Genomic DNA, 16,081 nt, shown 5'->3' with positions numbered 1-16,081 from the left:
TTGATAAATGGCTTTCGATTTTAATAGTAAAGTTTTAACTTGCACTTACAGATGTCGCGACCAACTGTAGTTACTATAGTTCCAAATGAGTTAATACTTGCTAATTGAGTTTTCCAGTTCAAACATTAAATATCTTGTCTTTGCAGTCTATTTAATTGAGTATAGGTTGAAAATGATTTGCAAATCGGAAAACCGGCAGCGTTTCTGGGTGTTGTTGATAAATGGCTTTCGATTTTAATAATAAAGTTTTAACTTGCACTTACAGACGTTGCGACCAACTGTAGTTACTATAGTTCCAAATGAGCTAGTATTTGCTAATTGAGTTTTCCAGTTCAAACATTAAATATCTTGTCTTTGCAGTCTATTTAATTGAATATAGGTTGAAAATGATTTGCAATTCGGAAAACCGGCAGCGTTTCTGGGTGTTGTTGATAAATGGCTTTCGATTTTAATAATAAAGTTTTAACTTGCACTTACAGATGTCGCGACCAACTGTAGTTACTATAGTTCCAAATGAGTTAATACTTGCTAATTGAGTTTTCCAGTTCAAACATTAAATATCTTGTCTTTGCAGTCTATTTAATTGAGTATAGGTTGAAAATGATTTGCAAATCGGAAAACCGGCAGCGTTTCTGGGTGTTGTTGATAAATGGCTTTCGATTTTAATAATAAAGTTTTAACTTGCACTTACAGACGTTGCGACCAACTGTAGTTACTATAGTTCCAAATGAGCTAGTATTTGCTAATTGAGTTTTCCAGTTCAAACATTAAATATCTTGTCTTTGCAGTCTATTTAATTGAATATAGGTTGAAAATGATTTGCAATTCGGAAAACCGGCAGCGTTTCTGGGTGTTGTTGATAAATGGCTTTCGATTTTAATAATAAAGTTTTAACTTGCACTTACAGACGTTGCGACCAACTGTAGTTACTATAGTTCCAAATGAGCTAGTATTTGCTAATTGAGTTTTCCAGTTCGAACATTAAATATCTTGTCTTTGCAGTCTATTTAATTGAATATAAGTTGAAAATGATTTGCAAATCATTGTATTCTGTTTTTATTTACCATTTACACAAAGTGCTGACTTCACTGGTTTTTGGGGATTGTTAAAAATGTAAAACACAATATTGTTGTTCCAAGTCACGTGGCTCCGTCTCTGACTCAGACAACAGTAAATCCTGCACAGACTATTTGAAGCGTGGCATTACCCCGACTGAGCCACTTGAACTAAAAGCATTTACAGAGAGATTCATTGCACACGCCAGACGGGAACCTTCACCAACAAATAAAACACACACAGTGGCCAAAAATCTCCTGGAGTTTGATAGAGAGACTCACTCTGAACTGTGGCCTTGGCTCCTCCAAGGACTCGGCAGGGGTATCGAGAGTGCCCCACCTGTAGGCCAGCTCAGCTTCTCGCCTCTTCCAGCGCTCCAGGAACAACGTCGCCCACACGACGTTGAAGAGAGCGAAGACGACACAGCAGATGTCCTGACTGGTCTAAACAGAGGCACACATATTCTCGACTTATACGCCTGTCTGTTTTTCCTCCAATATCCCGTCATGTCACACCATGCGGTACTTTGGAGTCCTCAGAAAAACGAGCAAAAATTTCCCAAAGTTGCTAGTTCCCGACTACTGCACAAAGCCTTCTGGGTAATGTACAAAGCCCGTTTCCATATGAGTTGGGAAATTGTGTTACATGTAAATATAAACGGAATACAATGATTTGCAAATCCTTTTCAACCCATTTTCAGTTGAATATGCTACAAAGACAACATATTTGATGTTCAAACTGAAAAACCTTTTTTTTTGCTAATAATTAATAACTTTAGAATTTGATGCCAGCAACACGTGCCAAAGTAGTTGTGAAAGTGCATGTTCACCACTGTGTTGCATCACCTTTTCTTTTAACAAGACTCAATAAACTTTTGGGAACTGAGGAAACTAATTGTGGAGCTTTGAAAGTGGAATTCTTTCCTATTCTTGTTTTATGTAGAGCTTCAGTCCTTCAACAGTCCGCTGTCGTATTTTACGCTTCATAATGCGCCACACATTTTCGATGGGAGACAGGTCTGGAACGCACTCTTTTTTTACGAAGCCACGCTGTTGTAACACGTGCTGAATGTGGCTTGGCATTCAATCAATCAATCAATGTTTATTTATATAGCCCCAAATCACAAATGTCTCAAAGGACTGCACAAATCATTACGACTACAACATCCTCGGAAGAACCCCCAAAAGGGCAAGGAAAACTCACACCCAGTGGGCAGGGAGAATTCACATCCAGTGGGACGCATTGTCTTGCTGAAATAAGCAGAGGCGTCCATGAAAAAGACGGCGCTTAGATGGCAGCATATATGATTCCAAAACCTGTATGTACCTTTCAGCATTAATGGTGCCTTCACAGATGTGTAAGTTACCCATGTCTTGGGCACTAATGCACCCCCATACCATCACAGATGCTGGCTTTTGAACTTTGCGTCGATAACAGTCTGGATGGTTTGCTTCCCCTTTGGTCCGGATGACACGATGTCGAATATTTCCAAAAATAATTTGAAATGTGGACTCGTCAGACCACAGAACACTTTTCCACTTTGCATCAGTCCATCTTTGATGATCTCGGGCCCAGAGAAGCCGGCGGCGTTTCTGGATGTTGTTGATAAATGGCTTTCGCTTTGCATAGTAGAGCTTTAACTTGCACTTGCAGATGTAGCGACAAACTGTATTTAGTACACAGTTGTTTTCGGAAGTGTTCCTGAGCCCATGTGGTGATATCCTTTAGAGATTGATGTCGGTTTTTGATACAGTGCCGTCTGAGGGATCGAAGGTCACGGTCATTCAATGTTGGTTTCTGGCCATGCCGCTTACGTGGAGTGATTTCTCCAGATTCTCTTAACCTTTTGAGGATATTATGGACCGTAGATGTTGAAATCCCTAAATTTCTTTCAGTTGTACTTTGAGAAACGTTGTTCTTAAACTGTTTGACTATTTCCTCACCCAGTTGTGGACAAAGGGGTGTACCTCGCCCCATCCTTTCTTGTGAAAGACTGAGCATTTTTTGGGAAGCTGTTTTTATACCCAATCATGGCACCCACCTGTTCCCAATTAGCCTGCACACCTGTGGGATGTTCCAAATAAGTGTTTGATGAGCATTCCTCAGCTTTATCAGTATTTATTGCCACCTTTCCCAACTTCTTTGTCACGTGTTGCTGGCATCAAATTCTAAAGTTAATGATTATTTGCACAAAAAAAAATGTTTATCAGTTTGAACAGCAAATATGTTGTCTTTGTAGCATATTCAACTGAATATGGGTTGAAAAGGATTTGCAAATCATTGTATTCCGTTTATATTTACATCTAACACAATTTCCCAACTCATATGGAAACGGGGTTTGTAAAACAGCACATGAATTTGACAATGAGGTCCGACTGTGTGCTTTTACTGCGTCTACTCTTAAGTGTGGGTCCTACAAAAAGGAGTAAAACATCAATCCAGTGTTTGTTTTCCAAATTTGCTTAAAATCCTGCCCTTTTTAAGATGACAAGGAAACATCGATGACGATATTCATTAAGTCGACTCAATGTCATTGGAAAAAGCAAGCATTTTAAGGCGCAACATTCACACCTTGCACTCCTTCCAAATACCTGGTCGGCCTCCGCCAGGATCCACAGGAGGAAGCCGATGACAGCGGGGTAAAGCATGGAGCTGGTGTAGAAACCCAGCCAGGCAAAATACATGCCGATCTTCACTCCGAAGTAGTCACAGATGTCATCTGCCTCACGGAGGGAAACACTCAAAAGGGCCGAACGATACCACTTTGACGTCACGTAAATAACCACCCGCCACCTACCCAGCGGCTGCCTCTCGCAAACAGCCTGCACCCAGGAGGTCATCAGCTGATTCAGGATCCTCTGCTCGTGGAGAGGAAACATCTGATGGATCACACCCCGAGTCACCAGCTCCGGAACTGCACAGCCAGAAAAAGTTCATCAAAAAAGTGTTATACTGGCATAATTAGAGTGCAGTTTTTAAGGTGCCTTTAAGGACCGTCAGTAAGCGAAGGACAGGGGCATTTTCAGCTCAATGTACAAAACCGAAAACCAGTGAAGTTGGCACGTTGTGTAAATGGTAAATAAAAACAGAATACAATGATGTGCAAATCCTTTTCAACTTATATTCAATTGATTAGACTGCAAAGACAAAATATTTCATGTTGACACTGAGAAACTTATTGTGGAGAGGCGGAGCCAACGGGCCGACGGCGGGCCAGGGCACGCTGCAGCCCTGCCCAAGATGGAGGCAAGGAGGCGGAGGATGCGGCGGAGCGGAGAGGCGGGGCTTGCTGGGAGCGACGCCGCCACAATCTAAATCAGGTGCGTGGCACACACACAATTAATTCATCTCCTCCTACTGTATAAAAGGGAGAGGGAGGAGAAATCGGAGAAGGACCGTGAGCGATCAGTGAAGTTAATTTTATTTATATAGCGCTTTTTCTCTAGTGACTCAAAGCGCTTTACATAGTGAAACCCAATATCTAAGTTACATTCAAACCAGTGTGGGTGGCACTGGAAGCAGGTGGGTAAAGTGTCTTTCCTCAAGGACACAACGGCAGTGACTAGGATGGCAGAAGCGGGAATCGAACCTGCAACCCTCAAGTTGCTGACACGGCCACTCTACCAACCGAGCTAAACCGCCCCAGTGGAAAAGAGCAGCTGCAAAGCGGTCCGACCTACACTAAAGACAAGCTTTATTTGAAAAAATAGAGTAAAACCTGCTTAAAAGCATGTCCTTCCTGGGTGGTCCACTGAACCTGAGCGACGACAGCAAGCGACTGTCACACTTACTTTTAGAACTTAATGGCAGCAACACGTTGCAAAAAAGTTGGCAAAGAGGCATTTTTACCACTGTGTTACATGGCCTTTCCTTTTAATAACACTTAGTAAACATTTGAGAACTGAGGAGACACATTTTTGAAGCTTTTCAGGTGGGATTCTTTCCCATTCTTGCTTGATGTACAGCTTGAGTTGTTCAACAGTTGTGGTATTTTAGGCTTCATAATGCGCCACACATTTTCAATGGGAGACAGGTCTGGACTACAGGCAGGAAAGTTTAGTACCTGCACTCTTTTACTATGAAGCAACGCTGTTGTAACACGTGGCTTGGCATTGTCTTGCTGAAATAAGCAGGGGTGTCCTTAATGACGTTACTTGGATGGCAACATATGTTTCTCCAAAACTTGTATGTACCTTTCAGCATTAATGGTGCCTTCACAGATGTGTGAGTTACCCATGCCTTGGCCACTAATGCACCCCCATACCATCACAGATGCTGGCTTTTCAACTTTGCGCCGATAACAATCTGGATGGTTCTTTTCCTCTTTAGTCCGGAGGACACGACGTCCACATTTTTCAAAAACAATTTGAAATGTGGACTCGTCAGACTGCAGAACACTTTTCCACTTTGCATCAGTCCATCTTAGATGAGCTCAGGCCCAGTCGGGTGTTGTTGATGAATGGCTTTGGCTTTGCATAGTACAGTTTTAACATGAACTTACAGATGCAGTGACGAACTGTAGTTACCGACAGTGGTTTTCTGAAGTGTTCCTGAGCCCATGTGGTGATATCCTTTACACACTGATGTCGCTTTTTGATGCAGTAACGCCTGAGGGATCCAAGGTCACGGGCATTCAATGTTGGTTTTTGTCCTTTTGATAATATTATGGACCTTAGAGGGTGAAATCCCTTAATTCGATGCAATAGATACATTCCTTCAGGGGAATCAATAGCTTGTTGAGAAATGTTGTTTCAAAACTGTTTGCTCACGCATTTGTTCAAAAATTCGTGACCCTCGCCCCGTCCTTGTTTGTGAATGACTGAGCATTCCACGGACTCTGCTTTTATACCCAATAATGGCACCCACCTGTTCCCAATTAGCCTGTTCACCTGCGGGATGTTCTAATTAAGTGTTTGATAAGCATTCCTCAACTTTCTCAGTCTTTTTTGCCACTTGTGCCAGCTTTTTTGAAACATGTTGCAGGCATCAAATTTCAAATGAGGTAATATTTGCAAAAATTAACAACATTTTCCTGTTGGAACATTAAATATCTTGTCTTTGCAGTCTATTCAATTAAATATATGTCGAAAAGAATTTGCAAATCATTGTATTATGTTTTTATTTACCATTTACACAACGTGCTAACGTCACTGGTTTTGGGTTTTGTATTATGACAACAGCACTGAAAGGAAGCTTACTAATGGGTTGCCCCTCCAGGAAGTGAATGTTGTGAAGCACCTCCCCCTGCCTGGCTCGTAGATTGTCCAGCCAGTACTTAATGATGCTCTGGCGCTCCTAAAAACAAAGCATAAGTGGTGCAACAAACAAATGACAGTAATCATATTGCACACTGAGAATAGTTACTGCACTATTGTAGTAAAAGATGGCACGATGCAGCGATATTCAACTAAATTCCCATATTGAGGTCCGGACTACTTATTATTCTCCTTTGGTTTATTCCGGAGAACCAGCGTCCTCTACAGAAGACATTTTAATTTACTCTGCTTTCTGCTGTTTTTAAACACCTTCTGCAAAAAAGCAAGCTCTCTCTAACAGAACTCTGGAACATTTGTAAGCTCGTACAACACTTAAAACCTTTAGCATATCCGTATGTGGAATTCAATTATGGAATGGATTAACCAAATAAATCTAACAAGGCACCAATTTGATTCATTTTAAGAGACTTGAAGTGAATTCATTAACTCATATTATGTTTTGCGGATGGAGAGTGTCTATATTCATCTTGGAGAAAGCAAACCACCAAGTTTAAGTAAACAGTGGTATTTCACTTTGAGCACATAATAAGATAAGGCCACTTAGTTTGACATTGGCAGGTGGATTAAAGCACTTCTAGTACGAAAGAGGCCCGAACTGGGACTTCGGAATGCAAAAGTGATAGCCCTATCCTTGAGAAGAGACTACATGTCTAGCTCGACGTCAACATTTACGGTATGACTTAAAACAGTTGTTTTACAGACAAACATCTCCTTTTATGGACTTAGCACACACACCCAGAGACAGAAAGGAAGAATATAAAACAAAATAAGATGAATTCCGGTCAGGCGGTTTTTCACGGGACACATTTCCGGTGTGGTTTTTTCCAGATGAGAAGATCCTGCTCCGGTATTGATTGAAGTAAAGTCTGAATGTCATTAAAACAGTCAGCTCCATCTTATGACACTTCTTCCCTTACCGTCTTTGCACGCTAGACCGCTACAACAAAGATGAAGGGCAGAAGACGCTGTCGAAGGTGAGCCACGTAAATAAGGACGCCCACAAAAGGACGCTTCCGGAAGCGACGGTCAGAAAGCGACTTGAAGATGGTCTACAATACATCATCCATGCAACATTTTGACCAAAGAAGTGAAGTGAATTTTATTTATATAGCGCTTTTCTCAAGTGACTCACAGCGCTTTACATAGTGACACCCAATATCTAAGTTCCATTTAAACCAGTGTGGGTGGCACGGGGAGCAGGTGGGTAAAGTGTGTTGCCCAAGGACACAATGCCAGTAACTAGGATGGCACAAGCGGGAATCGAACCTGCAACCCTCAAGTTGCTGACACGGCCACTCTACCAACCGAGCTATGCCGCCCCCACCATTACATGTTATGTCGACCACAAGAAAGTATTTTATATTTAGAAAAAAATCATAATAATATGACTCCTTTAATGCGCCTTATAATCCGGTACGCCTAATGTATTAAAAAGATCAAAAATAGACCATTCATCGGCAGTGCGCCTTATAATCCGGTGCGCACTATGGTCCGAATAATACCTTATTTTGCATGTTTCGTGTTTCTTTTGCTTCACTGATATTATTTTATCTAATCTTTTATTTTTTAAATATCGGTTTGTACTGCAGCATGAAATGTGCAAAACAAACAAAATCCATCATTACTTTTCATCATTTGTGGCAGGCTTTACGATGTTCTACTCCAGTGGTTCTCAACATTTTTTCAGTGATGTACCCCCAATGAACATTTTTTTAATTCAAGTACCCCCTAATCAGAGCAAAGCATTTTTGGTTGAAAAAAAGAGATAAAGAAGTAAAATACAGCACTATGTCATCAGTTTCTGATTTATTAAATTGTATAACAGTGCAAAATATTGCTCATTTGTAGTGGTCTTTCTTGAACTATTTGGAATTATTTTTTTAAATAACTAAAAAGTTGTTGAAAAATAAACAAGTGATTTAATTATAAATAAAGATTTCTACACATAGAAGTAATCATCAACTTAAAGTGTCCTCTTTGGGGATTGTAATAGAGATCCATCTGGATTCATCAACTTCATTATAAACATTTCTTCACAAAAAAGAAATCTTTAACATCAATATTTATGGAACATGTCCACAAAAAAATGTAGCTGTCAACACTGAATATTGCATCGTTGTGATTCTTTTCACAGGTTATGAACTTACATTCATATTTTGTTGAAGTATTATTCAATAAATATATTTATAAAGGATTTTTGAATTGTTGCTATTTTTTGAATATTTTTAAAAAATCTCACGTACCCCTTGGCATACCTACAAGTACCCCCAGGGGTACGCGTACCCCCATTTAAGAACCACTGTTCTAAGCAGTTCAGCGGTCGTTTGAACGCACCGTAAAAACTAACACAACATATTTCAAAGCTTCTTTTGATATAATGATGATTAAGACTTATGTTACGTTGCGGAGGAGTATCACCTCTCGATGCTAAGGACTGGAGCAGGCAGGAATGGAGGTAGGAGCAGGTTTTAATATCAATAACCAAAGTAACACTTGTACAAACGAAAAAAAAAGGTGTGCCGACGCACGGAAAGCTAAATGCTAAGACTAGCAACAGGCAGAGTTCAAAGTCCCAGCTACAGAAGCGCGAGCCGAGCGCGCGGAGGGTAAGCTACGAATTAGCAGGCTGAATGCAAAAATGATTAAACAACGCAACTGTTGCATAGAGCAAACAAACCCACCAGGAGGAACTAAGGTAGCAGGTTGTCTTAGATACAACACAAATAATTCAAAACAGGTGTGCGTAGTGAGTCTGTGCAGGAGGCGTAATTAGGTTGCCATGGTGACAATACAAAACAAAGAAGTGTTAGCAACGGGGTCGGCAGAGTGCAAAACATAGGACAATAGAAAAGGGACATAAACATGCTAGAGATGTGTGATCCGGAAGCTGGATCACAACAACTTAGTCTATGAAAACCATCCATTTTCTACCGCTTATTCCCTTTTGGGATCACGGGGGGCGCTGGCGCTTATCTCAGCTACAATCGGGCGGAAGGCGGGGTACACCCTGGACAAGTCGCCACCTCACCGCAGGGCCAACACAGATAGACAGACAACATTCACACACTAGGGCCAATTTAGTGTTGCCAATCAACCTATCCCCAGGTGCATGTCTATGAAAACCTCGGATTGAAAATCACATAAAATTTGGGGTTTTCAAAAACTGTAAGCTATGATCATCAACATGCTAACAAATAAAGGCTTGACATATCTCCCTTTGTATGAAAAATTAGTTTATAGCACTGTGGAGGGGGCGTGGCCTGCAGACCTGCAGCGAGGACCGGCCTCGAGATCAGGGACAGGACAGGCCTGATTATCTAATCACCTGTCGGTCTGTTAAAAGGCAGCAGCCGGGGAGGAGAGGAGAGTTGGTGGTGGAGCACGAGCGAGAGCGAGACTGACAGATGAACAGACAATTGCTGAACTCTCAGAAGTTGATCCAAATTCATGTTTGGTGGTTGTCAGGAGGCGAAAATTGTGGACCTCTTACCTGTGAGGTGAAAAAGCAGAGCTCGCTCTCGATGTTCTCGTAGATGTTGTCTTCTTCACAGGAGAAGCGACGCATCCCGCCTCCAAATTGTGGCTTGACGGCCTTGTGCATACTCATCTGCTCCGCTCCCTGCAGTAAGCTGAAAACAAACGAGCGGCGGGGTGAGTCCAGACGGAACATACAGTAACGCAGCCGAGGAAGGAGTCGGGCTGCCGGTGTTTCTATTTATGGGTGAGAAAGTTCAGTAACGCACACAACAAATAGTTGCACATTTTTACAGACGTCATACGCGCTTCTCCGCCAAAGATTGCCTGTCAAAATAGGCTATTAGCTTGTTTTTGCAAGAGCACACCAAATGGGGCAATGGGGCTACAAAAATATTAGAACAGTGCGCACACACACACACACACACACACACGCACACACACACACACACACACACACACACACACACACACACACACACACACACACATTTATTACCTTCTTGAGACCTCTGAAAAATGCGTCCCACTTTAGGACCACCCTTTATATATATATAAAGATGTGTATTTACAACATTAATAATACATACATACTATGTAAATATAAAAAAGCTTGTTGTTAAAATGAGTTGGAATTTCACAATAGCAGTCACAATTTCACAAGAAAAGCTGACAATTTCGGCAATTTTATAAAACGAGTCGTAATTTTACTCGACAAGTCCCAATTTTTTGAGAAAATGTAAAAACTTTGGCAATGTTGTAATAATAATCGCAATTTTACTTGGCAAAATTATGACACAAGTCAACATTTTACAAGAACAACAAACAAATTGCCAATCTTGTAATAAAAGTCAGAATTTTATAAAAACAAATGTCACTATTTTGCATTAAAAATTAATCATTTTACACAAAAAAGTCAAAATTGTACGAGAAAATATTGCAACTTACAGATATAGAAATAATATAAGAAATTGTTCCCAATTGTATGAGAAAAAAGGTGACACATTTTGAGAAAAAAACTGCTTTTATTTTTTTTTTTTTTTCTATTTACTTCAAGTTGTTTCAATATGTCTCTATATACATATTTTAAATTAATTTTGGCCAGGGGCGCATTTCAATTCCTTACACACACTTGTTATTACATATGTTGGCTAGAGGGGGAGCACTTCGTATTTTTACACACACTTGTTATTTCATATGTTGACCAGAGGGGGAACACTTTAAAAACAGACACAGTCCATTTGAAAAATCCCTCCTTTTTGGGACCACCCTCATTTTGATAGATTTCACCACCAGGGGTGCAAATAATACATTCTCTATTAGATGCAATGGTTTTTCATATTGGGACCATGATTTATGTCCTACATGTTAGGGTACTCCGGCTTCCTCCCACTTCCAAAGACATGCACCTGGGGATAGGTTGATTGGCAACACTAAATTGGCCCTAGTGTGTGAATGTGAGTGTGAATGTTGTCTGTCTATCTGTGTTGGCCCTGTGATGAGGTGGCGACTTGTCCAGGGTGTACCCTGCCTTCCGCCCGATTGTAGCTGAGATAGGCGCCAGCGCCCCCCGCGACCCCGAAAGGGAATAAGCGGTAGAAAATGGATGGATGGATGGATGTTCACACCTCCTCATATGGAAGCTACTTTTCCTTGTTGATGTCTCAACAAGGGTAGAAATACAAGAAAACACACACACATTTATTACCTTCTTGAGACCTCTGAAAAATGTGTCCCACTTTAGGACCACCCTTTCTAGATATATAAAGATGTGTATTTACAACATTAATAATATAAACATACTATGTAAATATAAAAAAGCTTGTTGTTAAAATGAGTTGGAATTTCGCAAGACAAAGGTCACAATTTCACAAGAAAACTTAGAATTTTGGCAGTATTATAATAAAAGTCGTCAATTTACTCAAGGCAAGTCAACATTTCACAAGAAAAACTGAACATTTGTGCAATATTATGATAAAAGTTGGAATTTTACTCAATAGCGGTCGGGATTTTACAAGAAAAGCTGAAAATGTTGGCAATTTTTATAAAAAGAGTCATAAATTTACTCGACAAAAGTCACAATATTATGAGAAAACATTAACATTTTGGCAATATTGTAATAATAATCTGAATTTTACTAGGCAAAACCATGACAAAAGTCACCATTTTACAAGAACAACACACAAACTAGCAATCTTTTGAAAAAAGTCAGAATTTTATACAACAAATGTCACTATTTTGCATTAAAAAGTAATCATTTTACACAAAAAAGTCAACATTTTACGAGAAAATATTGCAACATTACAGAAACAGAAATAGTATGAGAAATTGTTCCCAATTTTATGAGAAAAAAGGTGACACATTTTGAGAAAAAAACTGCTTTCCGTTATTTTATTTTTTATCTACTTCAAGTTGTTACAGTATGTCTCTATATACATTATTTTTTTTTATTTTTATTAATTTTGGCCAAAGGGGGTGCATTTCAATTCCTTACACACACTTGTTATTACATATGTTGGCCAGAGGGGGAGCACTTCGTATTTTTACACACACTTGTTATTTCATATGTTGACCAGAGGGGGCGCACTTTTAAAACCGACACACAGTCCATTTGAAAAATCCCTCCTTTTGGGACCACCCTCATTTTGGTAGATTTCCCCACCAGGGGTGCAAATAAGACATTCTCTATTAGATGCAATGGTTTTCCGTATTGGGACCATGATTTATGTACTAACTTGTTCACACCTCTTCATATGGAAGGTACTTTTCCTTGTTGCTGTCTCAACAAGGGTAGCAATACAAGAAAACACACACACACACACACAGACACACACTGTTCCTTACTTCTCAAATGTGGTGGTGATGAAGAAAGCGTAGGCCTGGGTATGTTTATGCTGTCGAACTTGAATACTGACTTGTGGCACCCCGAGACGGATCTGATTCAGGAGCCACAGTAGCGTGTGGTCATCCATTGAATCTGGAGAGAGAGAGAAACACTTTCAACTAAAAGGTGCTGTGGAGTTGTTTCATTTGTCACAACGAATGTCATCCAGAAAAGAGAAGAGAAAAGAAACATCTTTAGAGGCATAATAACACGGTTTTAAAATGTGCCAATTGGTGTTATTTTTATATCGATTAGATGATGAAATAAATAACTTTCATTTTGATATCATTAATGTAATGATAAGAATGTAATCTTATTTAATAATACCACCACATTTGACCACAAAACAATTATAGACTTATTAAATAATACCACCTTAACATTAGACAACCAAACAATTATACACGTATTAAATAATACCACCAATAAAGTTTGTAATATTATCAAAAGGTTCAGAGAATCTGGAGAATCACTGCACTTAAGCGAAGATATTACGAACCTTCAATCCCTTAGGCGGTACTGCATCAAAAAGCGACAGTGTGTAAAGGATATCACCACATGGGCCCAGGGACACTTTAGAAAACCACTGTCAGTACCTACAGTTGGTTGCTACATCGATAAATGCAAGTTAAAACTCTACTATGCAAAGCGGAAGCCATTCATCAACAACACCCAGAAATGCCGCCAGCTTTGCTGGGGCCGAGCTCATCTATAATGGACTGATGCAAAGTTGAAAAGTGTTTTGTGGTCTCTGATGAGTCCACATTTCAAATTGTTTTTGGAAACTGTGGACGTTGTGTCCTCCGGAACAAAGAGGAAAATAACTACTTGGATTGCTATAGGCGCAAAGTTGAAAAGCCAGCATCTGTGATGGTATGCGGGTGTATTAGTGCCCAAGGCATGGGTAACTTACACATTTGTGAAGGCACCATTAATGATGAAAGGTACATACAGGTTTTGGAGCTACATATGTTGCCATCCAAGCAACATTATCCTGTACGCCCCTGCTTATTTCAGCAAGACGGTATAGCTCGGTTGGTAGAGCGGCCGTGCCAGCAACTTGAGGGTTGCAGGTTCGATCCCCGCTTCCGCCATCCTAGTCACTGCCGTTGTGTCCTTGGGCAAGACACTTTACCCACCTGCTCCCAGTGCCACCCAGACTGGTTTAGATGTAAAAATTAGATATTGGTTTTAACTATGTAAAGCGCTTAGAGTCACAAGAGAAAAAGCGCTATATAAATATAATTCACTTCACAAGACAATGCTGAGCCACGTGTTACAACAGCGTGGCTTCGTAGTAAAATAGCGCAGGTACTAGACTGGCCTGTCTGTAGTCCAGACCTGTCTCCCATTGAAAATGTGTGGCGCCTTAGGAAGCCTAAAATACCCCAACGGAGACCCCGGACAGTTGAACAACTTAAGCTGTAAATCAGAGGTGTCCAAAGATTTTCCAGCGAGGGCCACATAGAGAAAAAGTTAAGGCTGCGAGGGCCACTTTTATACATTTTGTATATGAAAAATACTCAAACTAAAACAATGTAGGTGAACATATGCTAACATTTGAAAAAAAAAATAAACGTCTACATCTTAGCTTTGTGTTATAGATATAAAGCAATAATAAAAAAAAGTATTTTAATAATAATTTTATTCGTATTTATGTTAACTGTGCTCGAAAGTGAGCTTGTATTTGCTAATATTGCTATTTTACGGTCAACTGAAATGCTTTTGAGAGCTTTAGTACACTCAAAAACGTTATGTCTCACAAGAAATTTGTACACTTTTCACAAGAAATGTGTACACTTTTTCATCACAACAGGACATACGGAAATCATGAAAAACCTCATACACTTGTCTTCCATTGGTCCCATTTTTGGGGGACCTTGGTACCGTTTAATTTTGTGTGTTTTTTTTGTTCTAATTTGGGACTTGTCTGGTTTGTCTATAGCAAGGGTCGGGAACCTTTTTGGCTTAGAAAGCCATGAAAGCCAAATATTTCAAAATGTATTTCCCTGAGAGCCATATAATATTTTTCAACACTGAATACAATTAAATGCGTGCATTTTTAAGTAAGACCAACATTTTTTGAGTATAATGAGTCTCTTATTCTTTTTAATAACATTGTTATTCTAAAGCAGGGGTCGGCAACACGCGGCTCTTTAGTGTCACCCTAGTGGCTCTCTGGAGCTTTTTCAAAAATATATGAAAAATGGAAAAAATTTAATTTGGTTTCTGTAGGACAAACATGACACAAACCCCCCTAATTGCTATAAAGCATAATGTTTATATTAAACATGCTTCACTGATTCGAGTATTTGGCGAGCGCCGTTTTGTCCTACTAATTTTGGCGGTCCTTGAACTCACCCTAGTTTGTTTACATGCATAACTTTCTCCGACTTTCTCAGACGTGATTTATGCAACTTCTTTTTCTGTCTCATTTTGTCCACCAAACTTATAAAGTTGTGCATGAATACACAAAGGTACGTTTTGTTGATGTTATTGACTTATGTGGAGTGCTAATCAGACGTATTTGGTCACTGCATGACTGCAAGCTAATCGATGCTAACATGCTATTTAGACTAGCTGTATGTACATGTTGCATCATTATTTCTCATTTGTAGTTATATTTGAGCTCATTCAGTTTCCTTTAAATCCTCATCATTCAATTTATATCTCATGACACACTATCTGTATGTAATATGTAAACTACCGACAGGTGTCTCACCTTCCCTTTATTTCGAAAATCCTCGAAGAAATTGTTGCAGAGCAGCTAAATGAACACTTAGCGTTTAACAATCTATGTGAAACCTTTCAATCCGGTTTCAGGGCAAATCACTCTACTGAGACAGCCCTCGCAAAAATGACTAATGAACTATTGCTAACGATGGATTCTGATGCGTCATCTATGTTGCTGCTCCTCGATCTTAGCGCTGCTTTCGATACCGTCGATCATAATATTTTATTACAGCATATCAAAACACGAATTGGTATGTCAGACTTAGCCCTGTCTTGGTTTAACTCTTATCTTACTGACAGGGTGCAGTGCGTCTCCCATAACAGTATGACCTCGGACTATGTTAAGGTAACGTGTGGAGTTCCCCAGGGTTCGGTCCTTGGCCCTGCACTCTTCAGCATCTACATGCTGCCGCTAGGTGACATCATACGCAAATACGGTATTAGCTTTCACTGTTATGCTGATGACACCCATCTCTACATGCCCCTAAAACTGACCAACACACCGGACTGTAGTCAGCTGGAGGCGTGTCTTAATGAAATTAAACAATGGATGTCCGCTAACTTTTTGCAATTCAACGCCAAAAAAACGGAAATTATCGGTCCTGCTAGACACCGACCTCTATTTAATAATACAACTTTAACATTTGACAACCAAATA

General features: G+C 39.9%; 1 protein-coding gene across 1 annotated transcript in view; it reads right to left on the bottom strand.

The window, feature by feature from the left end:
- ano8a (anoctamin 8a) overlaps positions 1-16,081 on the bottom strand; it is a 78,242-nt gene that overhangs the window by 41,605 nt on the left and 20,556 nt on the right. Inside the window, exons 5-10 of the mRNA XM_061919827.1 lie at positions 12,651-12,783; positions 9,823-9,961; positions 6,255-6,351; positions 3,854-3,970; positions 3,648-3,775; positions 1,338-1,499 (exon numbers count right to left, since the gene is read on the bottom strand). Coding sequence (XP_061775811.1) covers positions 1,338-1,499; positions 3,648-3,775; positions 3,854-3,970; positions 6,255-6,351; positions 9,823-9,961; positions 12,651-12,783 — 776 coding nt within the window. The remainder of the gene's footprint in view (positions 1-1,337; positions 1,500-3,647; positions 3,776-3,853; positions 3,971-6,254; positions 6,352-9,822; positions 9,962-12,650; positions 12,784-16,081) is intronic.

The sequence above is a fragment of the Nerophis ophidion genome, linkage group LG14 (genome assembly GCF_033978795.1).
Source record: "Nerophis ophidion isolate RoL-2023_Sa linkage group LG14, RoL_Noph_v1.0, whole genome shotgun sequence".
In the NCBI taxonomy this organism is placed as follows: domain Eukaryota; kingdom Metazoa; phylum Chordata; class Actinopteri; order Syngnathiformes; family Syngnathidae; genus Nerophis; species Nerophis ophidion.
The sequence above is the reverse complement of the archived record's forward strand: the minus strand, read 5'-3'. Positions and strand labels throughout refer to the sequence as shown.